The sequence below is a fragment of the Antedon bifida genome, chromosome 2 (genome assembly GCF_963402885.1).
Source record: "Antedon bifida chromosome 2, ecAntBifi1.1, whole genome shotgun sequence".
Lineage (NCBI taxonomy): Eukaryota > Metazoa > Echinodermata > Crinoidea > Comatulida > Antedonidae > Antedon > Antedon bifida.
Window position 1 is genome coordinate 7,325,549 of NC_136227.1, and position 19,170 is coordinate 7,344,718.

Consider the following 19,170-nt stretch of genomic DNA (forward strand, 5'->3'; position numbering starts at 1 on the left):
TTTCTTTACTTCCCGAACCATTGCCAAGCTACAAACTACGGGCTTAGCGTGTTGTTCAACAACCACAGCCTTTTTGGAAATGTGCATCTTGACTCATTATTGAGCCTAGCAAGTAAAACCCGTGCTCTTAATGTGTGCTCAATAGGCGGCGGTCCCGGAACAGACATTATTGGTCTTACTATGATGTTGGAGAAGTTCAAAGTTCGTTATCCAATTAGTGCTTCGGTGCTTGATCACTATCCTCAGTGGTGTGGTATGTGGGGGAAAATCAAGCGGCAAATTCGAGACAGGTGTGCTATAAACTTCGTGAGATATGAGGTTAAAGAGGGAATAAAAAACATGCATATTTCAGCTGCCGTTAATGCACATATGTTTACGTTTATTAAATTCATATCGGCGGTCCGCGCATTACCAGAGACTCGACTGGCAATCAAAACTTTATTAATGTGTGCTAAGCCTGGCTCGTACTTATTTTACGCAGACAACCGTGACGGGAAGGACCGGAACATTGCATTTTTCAAAGAGGTCGCAGGGGAAGCTGGTTTTTATTCAGTGAGCGAGTTTACCGATTCTGTTTGTTTCTCGTATAATTTTACTGGACAAGATCAAATGATAAGTTCTATTCTGAAAAACCTCTTCCAGTCCAGACCACAGAAATTCATTAGGATGAATTTTATGCTGATGAAAAAGAGGGAGGTGAAGAGTTACGAAGTTGGTCTTATGCGATGTCAACCAAAGTAACTTCACTGATCGCCATACTCCGACTTGGGCCAATAATAAAGACAGGCCGAAGCAAAAAGAGCCGTCATCATCAGGACTAATTTTCTTTAAAATAACATGTTAATATTTATTATTTTATAACTTTTAGAGTATAGTATACACTTATTAATTAATATTTACCAATTAAAAGTGTGCTTAATAATTTAGGTGAAAGTAGGCTAGCTATTGAGTCATACCCAAGTACATACAGTAGTAGACTACTTCGACGAGTTCTACCGGTATGGTATTTCTTTATTTTAAACATATCAACCTATATAGTGATTTCTTAAAGAATTCGCCACTAGCTTTAAAGTCATTCAAATACGGTAAAGTGACATAATATTTTATTAAAAAGTATAATAAATAGTATTTTTATTTTTTTTTTTAGATTATCATTTTTTTTATTAAATCTCCGTATAATCTCTTACAATTTGCCATACGCAAAAAATGTATCAGTCTATTAATGTATAAAGCTCTGTCCACACTATCAAACTTTATGTTACAAAAAAAATGTGATGTGCCCGGAAATATGGACATGATGGTGTCTACCATATTTGGGCATATCACTCCCATATTTGGGTAGGGCCTACAAACTAGTATGATACGGGTGTTGACATAGCCTAATATCAAAGGTCAAGTAGGCCACCGACCACCAAACAATAATCATTTTGATTGTTGATAGATATAGGCTACTTTTGGAGGTAAATAGAAAACTGATCATACAGGCGATATTTGTTATGTTAGTTGCATGACTTGTCTTCCATTGGTGTATGTTTTAGCCAATAGTATATTATGTGAACAAAACCGGACCAAAGATACTATTATGATGTAAACAGCGAACGTGTTTAGTTAATAAGTAGAGTAATAGTTTAAATGTGTTGTTGTTAGAGGTTACATTATACACATACCTATACATTATACTGCCATGCTTAATGCCTGGTTGTATTCACAAATTACACTCGTTGGTACATCCCTCTTTTAATTCAATATTTAAATGATGGAAGTGAAAGTCAATTAGGAGAATGTTTAAATTAGTTTGCGTGTGTCTTTCCTGTGATTTAGTGAATACACGGGATCTTTTATTTATCCACATTGACGACATGAATAAAACATAAACATAATCATTATTGATTGATAACTACAGATGCCAATGTTTGTTGTAAAGGCAATAAATGATTCAAATGAAGTTTTTGCATATCCAAACAGATTCATATTGTTTGTATTTTATGTAAGGCCTGTTTAGACGATAAAACGACGATAATAATTTTTCTCACCTTCAAAACAAACATTCATAAGACTATAATATTTATTTCTGAAAAATAAGTTCATTCAAATAATAATAATGATCAACAATGAAATTTATATGATACACGATTTATGTGTGCTATAAACGATCGTGAGATATGAAGTTAAAGAGGGAATAAATTCGTTTGAAGGATTCTCCAACAATGATGGAGCTGAAGTTGCCAATGCTCTCAATCCAACAACCGGTGTGTATAAACCAGATAGACTGTGGTGGTAAGGGCTAGAAGTACTCTCGAACATTTCCGAAAATCCCAATTTACATTATTGACTATTCATTTCATTCATTCATAATGGTATATTTATTAAAATCATCTTCACAGAAAAACTGAATTTTTTACTTAGGTACTTACAATATTTAAAATTTTTTAAAAAGATAGCATAAAATAACATCAAAAATTGAGAACCCGCAATACATCAAATAAGAACATTAAAATAAACGAGCACAACGTCAAAACAAGTAAAAATCTAAATGACTGGCCACGTAAATTGAAAAAAATTACCTAACATATTATATTTTATTCTATTCAAGTCCAGACAAATTGTGTTCTATCAAATACAATTAGGCCTGTTTTTAAATTCATTGATTGACTAAAGTTTAAAGTTTTGTTTATTGGACACCTGACATAGCTATACAATTGTCCAAACAGAAACATTCATCACTCTATTGTTCATGTTGTGCTTCACATTCAGGCGTTGTCCATTTTGGTTTTGTTGCTCGGAACACCATTATGTCGAGACCAATGTATCTGTTTCCTCGTTGGTTAACAGAAAAGTTCTCATAGCACCAGTCAGTAGCATCTGCCACAATCTCAGACCGATACTGTTCTGGAACGTACTTTACATGACCAACAAGTGTGCGGACATAATCTGAAAGCCAACAATGGTTAGTAATAATCGTTCCATCGGCAACCCATCATATCACTGTACCATCACTGATTTTTTGACTACACTATGTTGGTCGGTCAGTCAGTTGGTTGGTCGGTCGGTTGGTCGGTAAACACTAACTTGAGTACGCGACTTCAGCCATGTATATGTAATGGCCTTGTTGTGTTGTTGATAACACAGAAAAATTACTTACCTCTTAACTGCTCTTTGCCGATGATATCAATTTCACTACAGGGCGTGTGCAGGAACCCCTCGACCTCGTCAAAACCAACCAATTTCAACAACTGAATATTTTCTTCCAGTGTTAATTGATTATACATCTTGTGTTGGTAACCCTAAGGAATGTATTCATGAAACATACATTTCTTTAAGTCTAAGTGAAAAATGTTATCTTACAAGAAGAATTTTAAAATTGTAATAAATATACGTAGGCCTACATAAATTGTGAATGACATACACTACCGGTATATTATGATAGAAGATAAATTACTTCAACGTTCGAAGATGCGATCTCAGGCCAATTCTCAATATTATTTTCTTCATTAGAAGAATTAGGCCTACGCTTAGAAGCATGTTACCGTAAAACCTCGAAAAGAAGCTCACGGGCTTCTTTTTTTAGACTCTTGTGTGATCTTCTTTTCAAGATGGGCTTCTTTTAGAGATTACTTTTGCAAACTAAAAGAAGCTGTAAATTTTGTGAATTACACTACATTATAAGCCTATGAATCCCAAGTTATTTGGGAACTTTATAAATCACCTTGTTTCTTTGATATTTAAATCTTGAAAAGAAGCCCATACTATCTTGAAAAGAATCCTAGAGGTTGATTTCGAGATTGACTTCTTTTCGAGATTACTTTTGTAGACCAAGGAGGGGGGCCTCTTTTCGAGATGGGCTTATATTCGAGGTTTTACGATATATATTAAGTGATGAAATGCTATAGGCTTCATACTTTAAGGTGTTGTTTCCATTTTCTGTGATTCTCGAGGAAATGCGGAAGTTCATCATTTCTGTGACCCAACAGTTGATGAAGTGGACCACAAACTAAAAGAAAACACTGTCCAGTTTCGCTTAAACAATCGTAAATATTCTGGAAAGCTTGTTTTCTGTCTTTGACCCAATGCAGTACATGCACAGATACGACCTTGTTGAAAGAACCTTTCCAGCTAGGAAACTTTTCAAGACAGTTTACGATATCTGTAATTTCGTATGACACATTTTCTCGTTGATATTTCCGTCGTGCAACTTCTATCATCTCCTTTGATATGTCATGACCTAAAGATACATAATTAATTTAGAAACTAATCTAAAGACTCGATAGAAAATAAATTCGCCAAAAAAAAGTATAAAGAGAATAACATTATAACTGATTATGAAGATGAGCATGTGATTTAATGTGAAGTGTGGCAAGAATAGTTAGGTCATGAGACAAGGCTAATTTGCGGTTTTTTTTTTATAGTATATATGTGTGATTTTTTTGTATTGCCTAGTCTAGAAGGAAACATCATTTGAACTTTGAACTAATTGTTTGTCATTATTTTGCAGACAGGTTTGATTGTTTACCACAATTGAGAAAATTGAATCTTAATTTTCTTTAAAATCTAGCAACCGCTCATTATAAATTGCTGCATCGCGCGTTAGAACATATTGTTAAAAAACACCACTCTTGGGTTTTTCCTGAGAACGATATAAGCAAGGCAATCAAACAACAGGACACTACGCGCTTTCCTAGATCAAACGGATATGTTTGGCGCCCGATAGGCGTACGATTATGCACTACACGTTTGATTGATTTGCCATCCGGGCCAATTGGCTTCCACAAAACAGGGGCGGTCGCAGGACTATTTTAAGAGGGTTGCCCAAAGACTCCAGGGCTGTAGACACTGAGTATTTTGAGCAAGCAAATTGTTTAATGACACCCCTAGATGGCCGCACATGGTACTCTCGCACGTAAAATTCATGATAAATTGCACCTCTAGTTCGCCGGAAATGTCACTCACTCTATAGTGCGCTAGCAAACAGAGGATTGTAGCCTATAGTATTCCGCCGGTAATAAAACATACGGGATTTTCAATAAATTACCAATGGTTTATTGAAAGTCAACACTGTAACTAATCCCTTACTATTCAATCAAAATGTTATTATACTAATATATTGTTGAAAATGGATTGCGTGATATGAAAATGGATTGATGGTAAAACGTAACAAAGATACGATCTTGTCTGGTTATTAGGTTATTAGGAAGGATTATTTTTGTAGCGTTCCATTTAAAATAAATCTTGTTACAAAGAAATATTTTGGTTGTGAACGCTGTTAAATTCGTTGGTGTCAGCATCACTTCTTTTACCAATTTTAACGATTAAGCTAACATCAAAACATTCAACAATGATAAAATGCCCTGCAACTCTGTAACTACTTTATGACTAAGTCTATCAAGTTTCAGGTCCGAATGGATATTGTATACGATGAAATGGGACTCAATTTTAATTTAGTGGCAGAAACAACATTTTAATAAATTTAAGAGTGTTGCCCGGGCCACTAGGGCAACACCCCTGGGTCCGCCCCTGCAAAATGTCATTAGGGACGTCTACGTGACTACAAAAACGGTACCATCCATAATAATTATATCCGTACGTATAGCCTGATTTAATTGAAAACCCTTCCCACTTTAAATATAACTTAATCAATATTATTAATGAGGATGTATGAGAGGTACTCCTTTGAGGAAACATAACAATATTGTGTTTTTATTAGAATTTTAATGTCAAAATTGTCAAAATATTTAACGGTACACATAATTTCAATAGACGGGGAAAAAGAAAAACTGTTAAATCTAAAATATTGTTTGCCGTGATATTTTATTCTTAATTTGCCGTGATTTTCAAGTTGCCGTGGCTTTTTTCAAATTGCCGTTGCCTTTTTTGTAAATTGGCGTGTTTTTTTTTGTAAATTGCCGTGGCTTTTTAAAAATTGCCGTGACACTTACCACCGTACGCGTAATATTGTGTCTAATTCGATCAAATCAATTTTAAAAATCAGATGCCTATTTAAACTTCATATTCATAAAAAATCAGACACGTCAGAACACTCTCTGCTCTACTATATACAGTACGGTCAGTAGTCATATGTTTTTTAATAATGATTTCAACCAAGTAGTGTTCTCTTATACGATTTTAAAATTCGACTGGATTATGTTCACCCCGGACTCTTCGACCACAGTTCTGGTGGTAAAACTTTCTGGCTGGTGTACGAACACAACCCAGTGGATTCGTGTTAGAGTGTGCAGTGCATCTTTTGGAAGACTAGAAATTACCAGGTGGTCCATTTCCATCCCTTTCATTAATTGTTACAGAACTTATCTATCTACTCGTTTTTTTTTGTATCCAACCTATACCGACACCAAAACTGTATGACTACCGTACTCACCAATTACTGAATGAGCAATGGCTCCCATCTCATAGACCAAATCACCAGTTCCACAACCAACATCCAAAATACGGTCATTTGCATCGATTGTCAAATGGCGTTGCACGTAAAGCTTAAATGACATTCGTTGTACATCTCTAGTTTTAGAATACAGCGTAGCTTCTTCTGAATTCATTTCGAAATAGGCCTACGCGGAACAAATATCAATGTACCATTAACACAAAGGAAATATGAACGTATCAATGGCGCCAGGAGACGGTTGTAAAGCGGAAACGGAACGTCGATGCTATTGAATTTGACATATATGGGATAATCTAGAATCACAATGAAATGGGAACAATATATTGTCTCACCTTCTGATTCCCAGCAGTATATCGATATGCGGTGGAGTTTATCCGTGTAAATTGCCTCTGCCTGCTCACCCTTTTCTTCTTAGTTTGACAAACACAACATGTAGTCTAGGACCTGGGTCAGATTTGTATGCATTTAATTTAGGAGAGAATATCTCAACTGTTATAGGATAATTTGACCCCAACGAACAACATGGAATGTGTGCCAAATTTGCTATCCGGGACGAACATGCCCAAAATCGGGGTCAAAGGTTAAAAATGTGTGGTTCTTTTATCTCGACAACCACTTGTTGTACAGATTTGCTTTTGGTGTCAAATTGTTCAGAATATACATATAACACAACTTTTAGCGAAAAAATGACCGAAAATGCTTTTACTGACCTTTGACCCAAAAATGACCAAAAAACACATTTTCGGGATAAATTATTCTTTAAAATGCCAATGGACAAACTGTATGGTATCAAATGAAAGCATACACAATATGCTACTCATTACTAACCAAATTGTATTGAAAATTTTTAATTATGAAGCTAATTGTATGGAAAATGTGCATATTTTGATTATTTTTATACAAAAAATGAATATTTGGTAGCGTAATTGTTATGTTTATTTATATAATATTAAATAATTCAAGTGTTTGGAAAAACTATTTGGTATAAAACGAAAGCCAAAATATTCTATCCATTGCTAACCAACTTGTATTAAAAATCTGTAATTATGATGCTAATTTTGTGAAAGGTCAGTAAAAGCATTTCCGGTCATTTTTTGGCTAAAAGTTGTGTTAGACCGAATATAAACATATATATTCTGAACAATTTGGCACCTAAAGAACACTTGAATTATTTAATATTATAAATAAATTTACACTATTTAATATACTCATTTTAGTAAAAAAATAATAAAATATGCACATTTTTCACAAAATTAGCATCATAATTACAGATTTTTAACACAAGTTGGGTAGCAATGGATAGAATATTTTATGGGCTTTCATTTGATACCAAATAGTTTTTCCAAACACTTAAATTGTTTAATATTATATAAAACATAACAATTACGCTACAAAATATTCATTTTTTGTATAAAAATAATCAAAATATGCACATTTTCCATACAATTAGCTTCATAATTAAAAAATGTTCAATACAAGTTGGGTAGCAATGGGTAGCATATTGTGTATGCTTTTAATTGATACCATACAGTTTGTCCATTGGAATTTTAAAGAATAATTTAACATGAAAATGTGTTTTTTGGTCATTTTTGGGTCAAAGGTCAGTAAAAGCATTTCCGGTAATTTTTTGGCTAAAAGTTGTGTTAGACCGAATATAAATATGTATATTCTGAAAAATTTGACACCTAAAGAACACTTGAATTATTTAATATTATAAATAAAGCAAAATAAATTTACACTATTTAATATACGGTACTCATTTTAGTAAAAAAATAATAAAATATGCACATTTGTCACAAAATTAGCATCATAATTACAGATTTTTAATACAAGTTGGATAGCAATGGATAGAATATTTTATGGGCTTTCATTTGATACCAAATAGTTTTTCCAAATACTTAAATTATTTAATATTATATAAATAAACATAACAATTACGCTACCAAATATTCTTTTTTTTATATAAAAATAATCAAAATATGCACATTTTCCATACAATTAGCTTCATAATTAAACATTTTCAATACAAGTTGGGCAGCAATGGGTAGCATATTGTGTATGCTTTCATTTGATACCATAAAGTTTGTCCATTGGCATTTTAAAGAATAATTTACCCGAAAATGTGTTTTTTGGGTCAAAGGTCAGTAAAAGCATTTCCGGTCATTTTTTCGCTAAAAGTTGTGTTAGACTGAATATAAATATGTATATTCTGAACAATTTGACACCAAAAGCAAATCTGTACGACAAGTGGTTGTCGAGATAAAAGAACCACACATTTATAACCTTTGACCCCGATTTTGGGCATGTTCGTCCCGGATAGCAAATTTGGCACACATTCCATGTCGTTCGTTGGGGTCAAATTATCCTATAACAGTTGAGATATTCTCTCCTAAATTAAATGCATACAAATCCGACCCAGGTCCTAGACTAATGTGGTGTGCCCAAATATGGTAGTGATATGCTCAAATATGGTAGTGATATGACATCATCATGTCCATTGGGCACATCACTTTGTCGCAGAGCGGCCTCATGTTGATTGCGTGTGCCTTGGCACCGTCCTGCGTAAAGCAATGCATCATTTCTAATTCCTCTTTGTAATTCAGCGTGTTACGAAAACAGAGACCTCGACAATCATTAGTTTATGAGTTAAAAATGAGACTGATCGTGAATCCGGGTCCGATGTTCTACCAAAATAAACAGTAACGATGAACCGTCCATCATGCCAGGATCCCGTTCGATTACGGGATCAAGATTCTGATGGGGTAACATCCCCACTATGGTCAGTCTTATAAGATATTATAATATCTCTATGTAGGAACCGATAGGGTCTATCCAACTCAAAGGTTTTCAAAAGGACGGCGGAGGCTGTTATCTCTGAACATCATGGCGCATAACTGCTAGTTTTTATATTCTGCAAAGAAAAAGGTTCTATATATTTTTGAAATATGGAATACAATAATAGGTTTGTTTAATTTTGTTATTATGGCACGCCAGTAGGAACGTATCTATCAAGTTGTCGCACGTCGAGACACACACATCACTCTCTCGTGTCGAGTATACAAACATCGTTCATATCGAGTTTTTATCGGGTGCGAAAAAAAAGCATTTAAGAAAATTTTATTGATCAGGTGCCGTTTTCGGCCACCTCGACTTATATGGACTATACCATTATTATGATAGGGGTGTGGTGTATTATGTTTTATGTAGAGAAGGGTGTCTATTGAATGGGAAGACAATACAATTGTTCTGTTATGTAACCTACAGTAAAAACTACAAGGAACAATACAAAACATCAAAAACTAGCAATGCATGTACTTTTTATAAGGCATGTTATTATTAGGTACTGTGTTAGGGAATGCCAAGATTTTGTAACAATATTACTATATTAACTAAAGATATTTTAAATAAAACAAATTTTATAGACAAATTTAATGAAGAACCATCTACTAACTGGATAAAGCCATTTAGGAAAAATAATAAACAAGTTGATCATAACGAGTGGTTTTCGAAGGCCCAATGCAAAACAACGTTAACGGAATATACTATGTATAAAGGAACTCCAAACCTTGAACAATATTTGTTAGATAAAACTAATGTTAAGAGTATCAATTTAAAATTTAAAGCAAGATCAAACTCTCTAGATCTTGAGGGTCGTAGACAATCCTGATCAAATCATAACACAGGATTATGTAAGATGTGTAGTACTAACGAAAAAGAAACAGTAAACCATTTTTTATTTAAATGTCCTTCATTAAACTCTGTTAGACAATAATTAAGTATGTACTGGGATAATTTTTGTTGTATCTCAGGAATTAAAACACCATTTTATGCTAGACAATTTATTCACTGAAAATGAAACATTACGAACAATTAAAAACATTTTTAATGAAAGCATGGGGGACTAGATCTACAATTTTATCAGCATTACCTCTCTCAACTAATTGATTAATATAGTAAACAAGCTACAGACATCTCTATGAGGATGTATCTGTAAGTTTTATTTATTTATTAGGCCTATCCTGTATTTTTGTTGTTCTGTTTTTATTTTTGTAGTTATATATTGTACAATTTACGTATTATGTATTTTCATGGGTGGACATGTTGATCGTAGTTAAGAAGTTAAATACAAGGCTGTACTGCTTGAGGAAACTCGGTTCTTTGGGGTAAAGCAGGATATTTGTACTATAGAATGTTTATGTTTTACTAATCAGTGATGTTCTATTTGGGCATATTGTATATTGGGCTAGGAATATCAGTAAGGGAATGTAAAGGGGATAAAGACCGAATTGAGAAGGTGCTGGGTAGAGCGGGGAAAGTAATTGGTTTGTCTATGCAAATGCTTGACTCGTTCTACAGCGAACGGCTTGCCGATTATATTGGAAGACACCAATCATCCTCTTCATGGCGACATTATCAGCTCCGTTTTGCATTCGCTATTATAACGTTTTGATGCAAACGTTGTTCAATTAGAACATGTATTTCTACACAGAAACGTTTAAAAACGTGTTTAAAAAGTTTTAGAAAAACCAAACCTAAAAACACGCAATGTCAAACGCTGTGTTTTCTGGGAACAAAATGGTACAGATTCATTGACAAAATTATAATGTTTATTTGTTTTACTGATTACCTAATAATCAGTATGTGATAGATCTTATTAGTACTACTGTCATCTTTATTAAATGTACTACTGTGTTAATTAAATTATATTTTTTATTTGTAACTGGAATAAAAACTTTCTTTATATACTTTCTGTATCTATAAATCCGTAAAAATTATTCAATATCCACCTTAGGGAATCCACCTAATATATTAAGGAAGGATACCTAAAAATGATATAGAAATAAAGAGCCATAATATACTGTAGGCCTATTAACTTGAAAACTGAAATTAATTCTACAGCATGCAGGGCGTAGTTGTTTTCCCTTTGTTGCTGAAACATAATGCACTAAACAAAAGAACAAAAGCAGCAGTATTTTAACACATTAACACACTCAAATAATAAATGGGACACCCCTATTTTCCCATCTTTTTATAATGGTATAGTCCATACAAGTCGAGGTGGCCGAAAACGGCACCTGATCCCATATTTTAATATGTTTTATTGAGTACATTTCTGCACGTTTAATATTTTAAATGTCTATCTACACATGCTGCAGCTGTGTTTCTTTTAAAGAAATTTCTAAAAACGGTAGAGCGACCTCATAAGATAAAGCGTGGTTTTGTCGAGTAGACATAGGTCAGATCATACCAACAAACAATTTTGTAAAGCGCACATTAAAAAACGAAACATGGCGGGTGAGGTAATTGTTGATGCTTTACCGTATTACGATCAAGGTTACGATGAACCTGGCGTAAGAGAAGCGGTAAGAACGTTATTTAGGATTTATCTATATTCTCAATAGACACTGGTCAGTCTAGGCCCTAGTGCTCTTGGTAGACGGCTTGTATCTAAAGGCTAAGCTAGTTAAGTTAGGTTCAGTTCTTTTGTTTTGGAGGCTTGCCACCATAGTCTATTAAGTACTACCTACCATATAAAGTGTACAAATGGGTACGTTCGGCCGCAATGTTTGAATGCCCATAATATGACGCGCCAACTGTCCCACTTGTTCTGGCCGGTCTTCTCAGTGGATTATTCCATTTGAAATGTGGGTGCATTCTAGTAAATTAAATCAAACACCACCAGGTCCAGTTTAAAATTTAGTTATTCATTCATATTCATAATGATTTAAAAGGACATGATTTAAATAAAACATTTGATTTTTAATCGATATGTTGAGATGCAAGTCTAATTTATGTTTTTTTTAAAGGCATATGCACTAGTTGAAGAAGAAACAAGACGTTATCGCCCAACCAAAAACTATTTGGAGCATTTGCCAGTCATCGAGTATGTGCCAATCGAGACGGAGGTGATGAAGAATGAGTTTGAAAGGCTCTCTGCTAGACTACCTATGGAAATGCTTAGTATGAAAAGGTTAGTATTTTGTACTGGAAAAAAGATAGGGAGTTATGATTGGTCGCCATAAATCAATAATAAATAAATAAATAAATAAATATGACTTACTTACTTAGGTGACCATGATGTACCCACGTTGACGCACTGTGACCATGTTGTTTATGATATGGTGAGTGGTAAAGTGACGGACATTGAAACACCATCGTTCATTGATGTGACGTACCTTCTAGGTTTTTTAACGCACCCCTGCGTCAGTACTTATTTGTAAATGACGCACCTCTCCCGTGAGTCGTATAGTGGGTCATACAATTGACAAGTGCATTATTGATTTACGGCGACCAATCAGTGGCAGATCCAGGATTTTGATTTTTGTCGAACTGAAATTAGTGTCCTATCTTTTACATTACATTACAAAATTTAGTGCGCCGGGGTAACCCCATACATGTCTCGAATAATGAACTGGGTTCTTTAAAGTGCACACGGGCAAACTGTGTACACTGGACCTATGGTTTATGATATAGTCCTTATCCGAGAAGACTAGTTCCACAACTAAAACTAGGAGCATGCCGATATTGTTGGCTTTTTACAGCAGTAGGTACAGTAAACATTAATGTACTATAACGTCTCCCTGTTAAAAAAAATCCTAGATCTGCCCCCTGTAAATAGACACTAGTTTTAAAATAATTTTTGTTTGTGTTAATACCGTACCTAAAATAGAGGATTACTAAAACCACTGCAACCTGTTTGTTGGACAGTGCGTTATTATTATTATTACATTTCGTTACTCAGGGTAGCCCAAACAGTTTTAACTGCTCGGCCATTTGACTTGCTAATCTAATTGATCAAATTGATTATTTTCAGGTATGAATTACCGCCACCACCATCAGGCCGACAAAATGACATCACAGCTTGGAATGAATGTGTTGATAACTCAATGGCTCAGCTGGAACATCAGTCTGCGAGGTAAGCCTAATCATCAGACTCTCTTGCTATGCTCTTATGACATACTTTCAAAAACTCTTGAAACAAGACATTTCACTGTTATGAAACTGAAGTTTTTTTTGTAAAAAAGGAGAGTTACCTCACAAGTTTTTGTGTTAGTGGAACAAATATATGGAACAATTTGCCCGACGGTTTTAGAACCGAGACTTCTGTAAGGGTTTTCAAACCAAAGTTGTTTGATGTATTTATTACTAACTGAGCTGAGTTTGTAACAATGTATAATGTTGCATGCAGGGCCCCAATGAAAACCAGTTTAAAACTGTTTGGGCTACCCTGGGTAAAGAAATGTAATATTAATAATATTAATAACGTACTGTCCAACATACAGGTTGCTGTGGTTTTTTTAATAGTAATCCTCTATTTTAGGTATTAACACCAAAAAAAAAATTTTTTTTAAACTAGTGTCTATTTACAGGGGGCAGATTTTTTTAAACAGGGAGACGTTATAGTACAGTAATAGTCTGTCAATACTAGATATCAAAAAGTAGTTCAACATTTCATTTTAGCTCTCAATAGAGAGGACCCTATAGTATCCCAAGATCTGGCCCTGGTTTAGTTACAGAAAGTTTTCAATTCTGCACATTCATTTTTTCCCCTGTGTAGTGACATGCAATGGCTAGTTATACTTTGTGCTTTGTTTATATACTCTGCTTTCATTATATTATTTTTAAAAAATAAAATGGTTTCAATATTAACTTAGTAATTTGAATGATTTATTCCCAATTCAGAATAGCTAACTTGGAATTGATGTCAAGATACGGAGCTAATTCCTGGAAATTACACAATGAGTAAGTACTGTATGATTACTGTAAAGGTCTATGCCTATCCTATCTGGATAAAGCAACAAATGCTTAGAAAAGAGAGACAAATAAGAAACACCCTGTGTTATAAATGATATAGTCCACAAACTGAAATTATTTAATAGTAAGTACTGTATGATTACTGTAAAGTTCTATGCCAAGCCTATCCTATCTGGATAAAGCAATAAATTCCTAGAAATGAGAAAAATTGGAGACACCCTGTGTATAAATGGTACAGTCCACAAACTCAAGTGAGATTATTTAATAATTTTTAAGTTACTAAAGCTGTGTCTACACTCAAACTTTATGTGAGAAAAAAAATGTGATGTGCCCATATATAGACATGATGATGTCATATCACTGCCATATTTGGGCATATCACTTTTTTTTTTGGTCAAACTAGAACTTCGATAGTGTAGACAGAGCTTAATAATAATGAATACATTTTATACTTTTAGAGTATTGGTAAAAATGTTGGATAATGCTCAGAAAATACAACAATCTTTACGAAAAAGAATTCAAGAAATTAATTGGAAAAGGAAAAACGATCAGGTTGGTTGAAAATCAAAAGTCATCAAGTAGTTTGATTATACAGTAGGATAGTAATTTGGATTGTGACCAAGTTTCCAAATTTGATGTTAATCCGCATGTTCGTACCATGACCTATTTTGTGGATGATAAATTCACAATGATATATTCAGTGTTAACCTCTGTCTACACTATCAAACTTTATGTGAAAAAAAATTGTGATGTGCCCATATATGGACATGATGTTGCCATATCACTACCACATTTGGGCACATCACACTTATTCCAACTAGTTTGATAGTGTAGACAGAGCTTTACGCACTTGGTAGAAACAATGTACATAATTGCTTATTTAGTTTCAATTTTGTCTTTATTTTAGATAATTGCTGGTGGAGAACTTAGGCAGTTGGAAGAAAGGTAAAGTATTTTGATTTTATTAATTTTATATTTTTTATTTTATTCAAATGTTAAAACATGTACAGTAATTGTCGGCCCCAAAATCGCCCCCCAAAACAGACAAACAAAAAGTATAATTTTAAATTCCATTATTTGTGTCCAATCAGTGAAAAACAATCTACAGTACTATGGAGTCACTAACCCCAACCCAAAGTTTATTTTACTTGAATAAGGTTTATCGCAGATAGCTTGATTTTGTATGGAACTTCATTGCACATTGCATGATGGGAAGGGTTTGGGTGCACGTACAAACAATGTGCGCATCGTGATGTTTGCCCCAAAATCCTTCACACTGTGCGTTGCACACGCTATTTGCGATAAACCTTATAATGTCGTCTCAATTATATTCACAGTTGGATTTCACTAGTTGCCAAAAACTATGAGATTGAACGAGTATGCATGGAACTACAGCAAGAAATAACGGAGTTGAAGGAACAAGAACGCAAATTACGTGGAAGAGGGCCGGCGGTGGTTGAGGAAAACAATACAGAATGAACAGCGAAATAACCCAATACAAGACAATGAAAACAAAAACAGATCTTTTTTAATTAAATGCATATGTATTCTACCCATGCATTGAGAATATAAACGTATTAAAATAAAGATATACAGGAGAACTATTCAGTTCTAAGCTGTACAATGTCATTCCAGGATAGTTAGTAGTTTGTGCCCGGTGGGACTAGAAAATTTAATACAGTACTTAAAAACCAGTTTGTGGTTTTGTTAAGTTAGCTTGTTCGGCAGTGAGTAATTCATATGAGCGCTCACTGGCTAAACCCAGGGGCCCCAAAGCAATTACCCAGCGTTGGAGGGCCTCTTACGAGTGCTAAACCAGGGGCCTTTTCCCCTGCATTATGCCACTGTTGTTGGGTCTCAAAAACACCACTTTTACACTATAGCAGTGACTATCAATCGTTCGATTTATATAGCGCCATTCCAACATTCATTGCTCATGGCGCTGTAGAAAAAATCAGAAAAGGTGAGTTTTGAGTAGTGACTTAAAGTGACTCAATGATGATGTGTGTTTAATGTTCAAGGGTAGGTGGTTCCAGAGCCTAGGTCCAGCAACACTGAAAGTCCGATCTCCCCAACTATGTTTGCTCCTCGGAATGTCCAGTAGCACCTGATGACTAGATCTAACTAGACTAAAAACACAATGGCGAGCCCCAAATACTGTTAATGGTTGTAATCTGCTGTTCTAAGCTAAACAACTTACGACTAAGATGCATTGGTGTATTTTTCTTTTCCCAGGCTTAACTAAAACCAGGGAAGAGTTAAATTACACTAAAACCAATGTTTAAACATGTTCTCAAGCTAAAACTGATACAACTTTTTTAAATAAAATACAATAAGACAGAATAGTGTTTGTGTGTATTTTTATTTCTTTATTATATTCACATCTGCTTATTAGATAAGATTAATTTAAATGTCCTTCCATTAATGTTCTCATGTAGCAGACAAAAATGGATGGTGTTCAAATAATGGTAAAATACTATTTTATTTTATTAAATTCAATTTAAATATATATTGTTTTAGTGGTAAAATTTCTCAAATTTAAAAAAATAGTCTACATGATTTCGATACATTAAAATTGCTTAAAAGTTATTACATTTGTATGTTTTAAAGTAACGATCCTTATTAAGCCAAAAGCTAGATTATCATTTTCATAGAATCGCTTAAAAGAAAATCTCTTAAAAGGTGTTTAAACTAAAGATTTTATAAGCCAAATAATACCACAAACAGAGCAGGATTACTGTACAATTAAGGCCATTGTTTCTGTTCAAAGTATAGTAAGTATAACATATTAATTTTTAAATATTTCATGAAGCACATAACAATATTCAATGTAGTAGTCCTACTGTTTGGTAGATATTTATATTATTTTTTTTAAATAGCAACTCAATGATGAAATAATTTATAAAATACATACACATAGCACACACGCGGCGACGTAGTACTTGTAGAGGCAGGCTTTAAACTGACATATCTGTTTTGCAGTAATATAAGTAACATATATTGCATTGAAGAATTGGTTGTATGTGTCTTTCCTATAGAATTTGTTAATTTAGCTTAATAACAATCTTTGTTTTAAAACATACAAATTTAATATGTTTAGGAATTTTATGTCAAAATTATTCTACTGCAGTTTACTCTATTTATTATTACAAAAACTCATAATTTTAATTTGTATCAAAAATGTTACGAGGAAACCCAGCATGCTAAATAATTACATAACAAACAAAATGTATAGTAACTGCAGTAGAATAATTTTGACACGTTCCCTTAATTTAAGAAAGAGTTTAAATAGAATTGTCCTTCTAATAGTAATGCTTTCCCATATATTCTGAATGTATAAAATAGAGTCAGTATATCCTGTGTACCGAAAATAGTGTCGGAGAGTGCGAAGGGCACTGTTGATGGGATAAAGCCACGTCCGTATTCTACCATCCACGTCCCTGCTGACCACTGAACGGACGTTGCTTCACCCCATGCATGAAGTAGCGTGGTACCTTTTAACAAAAAAGACAAATATTTATATATTTATTTATTCAACTTTGTTCTACAAGGGTAGCTCTAACAGCTGTACTACAGCAGTACAGCTGACTTAAAGGTGCCCTCTTAAAAACAATACAAAAATATACAGACGAAAAACTATATAGAGGTAAAAGTTTTGGAGTGAAAGTCGATTTCAAGTCAATTCTAGTGACCATCTCAGCTAAGTCAACTGACATAAAGTCAACTGGCCCTGTATCAACTTTGCCACAGAACTAATCGGTCAACACCGGTCCCAATAAAATATAGAACATGGGGCAGAGTTGATTTCAGGTCGAGTTGGCCAGCTTGCTATGGATTGCATGGTGGTAAAAGTGGCCAGTTACAAGACATATCTGCACAGTGGGGTACAACTGCATAACTATATTGAATTTTTTGCTTCACTAACCTGGATAGTAGACTTGGCTTTCTGTCGTTCCTTCTTTCCATTGTCGAAATGTTCCCGTCATAATTGTATCAGATATATTGGCCCAATATCGACCTGTAATCGTTTGAAGCAAATAGTATTATTGGATCCAGTTTATTATCACTATTATGTGACAGCATATTTGACAAAAAATGTTAAAAAATAATTTTTACAGGGGACAATATATCTTTTAACGAAAAGATAAAAAAAGAACATTACCAGAATGGCCACCAGTATCAACAGCTGTGCCGAAAAACAGAACATATTCAGTGACGGATGCGTGCAGAATACATATAGACCCCATCCAGCCCCCAGCATTCATAAAAATCCATTGTTCATCCTCTTTTGGTAGTATGTGTCCAGGGTATTTGTCTCTCAGTTCATTGGCAACACGATTGAAGGCTTCGTTATGAGGAAGGCCTAGAAAGAAAGAAAGTTATGGTGGCACATGGAGGTATAATACCTCCATGGGTGCCCTATGTACAATACTAAATAAATAAATGTCAAAACAAGTAAGATTGCCTATTTAACCCGCTATTTAAATTTTTTTTTTATAGAAAACTACTAGGCCTAGGCCTAGAAAATAAATGGCCCCATGTATGTATATGGTTGGAACGTAATCATATTATTAATTAACCATTTAGCCTGTTTATCTATTTATAAGTACACGAGTACTTATACACACTAACTTTATGAACTCCCATTTTCATTTCAACATTTATAAATTGTATTTTTAATACTCTCTCTGATCTGTCTGAGATACTCACCAACATATTTTTCAGCAATTTTGGCTATTTTTTGGTCATCAAAAAGATACGATTTAGTTTCTAACCAATGTTGTATTACTAAAAAAAACACTGATCCTACAATGAAAAGTTTAAGTGAAATAAACAACAAAGACTTCATAATTAATAATCAGAATACTTTCACAGAATCACATTTCATGTGTTGTATGGATTCTCTCGACGAGACCACCTGATCATACTTGCACTGTCAGCTGACAATATAAACTGAATTGCTATTGGTACAATGTTTTCAATAAACAAAATAAGCACTAATCAAAAGTCAGCTTTCAGTG

The 19,170-nt window shown here is 34.0% G+C and overlaps 3 protein-coding genes across 3 annotated transcripts; 1 reads left to right on the forward strand and 2 right to left on the reverse strand.

Moving 5' to 3' along the window:
- Positions 1 to 1,868: 1,868 nt before the first annotated feature.
- On the reverse strand, positions 1,869 to 6,825 carry LOC144836043 (juvenile hormone acid O-methyltransferase-like). The gene is made up of 5 exons (XM_078691216.1): positions 6,727 to 6,825; positions 6,374 to 6,560; positions 3,900 to 4,222; positions 3,143 to 3,284; positions 1,869 to 2,931 (listed from the first exon to the last, which is right to left on the reverse strand). The coding sequence occupies exons 2-5, from the start codon at positions 6,546 to 6,548 to the stop codon at positions 2,726 to 2,728; spliced, it is 846 nt and encodes a 281-aa protein (XP_078547342.1). The 5' UTR covers positions 6,549 to 6,560; positions 6,727 to 6,825; the 3' UTR covers positions 1,869 to 2,725.
- Positions 6,826 to 11,625: 4,800 nt separating this feature from the next.
- On the forward strand, positions 11,626 to 16,472 carry LOC144836069 (pre-mRNA-splicing factor SPF27-like). Its single transcript, XM_078691249.1, has 7 exons — positions 11,626 to 11,757; positions 12,202 to 12,365; positions 13,209 to 13,310; positions 14,078 to 14,137; positions 14,608 to 14,701; positions 15,057 to 15,094; positions 15,487 to 16,472. The coding sequence occupies exons 1-7, from the start codon at positions 11,683 to 11,685 to the stop codon at positions 15,626 to 15,628; spliced, it is 675 nt and encodes a 224-aa protein (XP_078547375.1). The 5' UTR covers positions 11,626 to 11,682; the 3' UTR covers positions 15,629 to 16,472.
- Positions 16,473 to 16,507: 35 nt separating this feature from the next.
- LOC144836071 (sigma non-opioid intracellular receptor 1-like) lies at positions 16,508 to 19,045 on the reverse strand. The gene is made up of 4 exons (XM_078691251.1): positions 18,860 to 19,045; positions 18,312 to 18,512; positions 18,075 to 18,167; positions 16,508 to 17,643 (listed from the first exon to the last, which is right to left on the reverse strand). The coding sequence occupies exons 1-4, from the start codon at positions 18,996 to 18,998 to the stop codon at positions 17,417 to 17,419; spliced, it is 660 nt and encodes a 219-aa protein (XP_078547377.1). The 5' UTR covers positions 18,999 to 19,045; the 3' UTR covers positions 16,508 to 17,416.
- Positions 19,046 to 19,170: the final 125 nt, after the last annotated feature.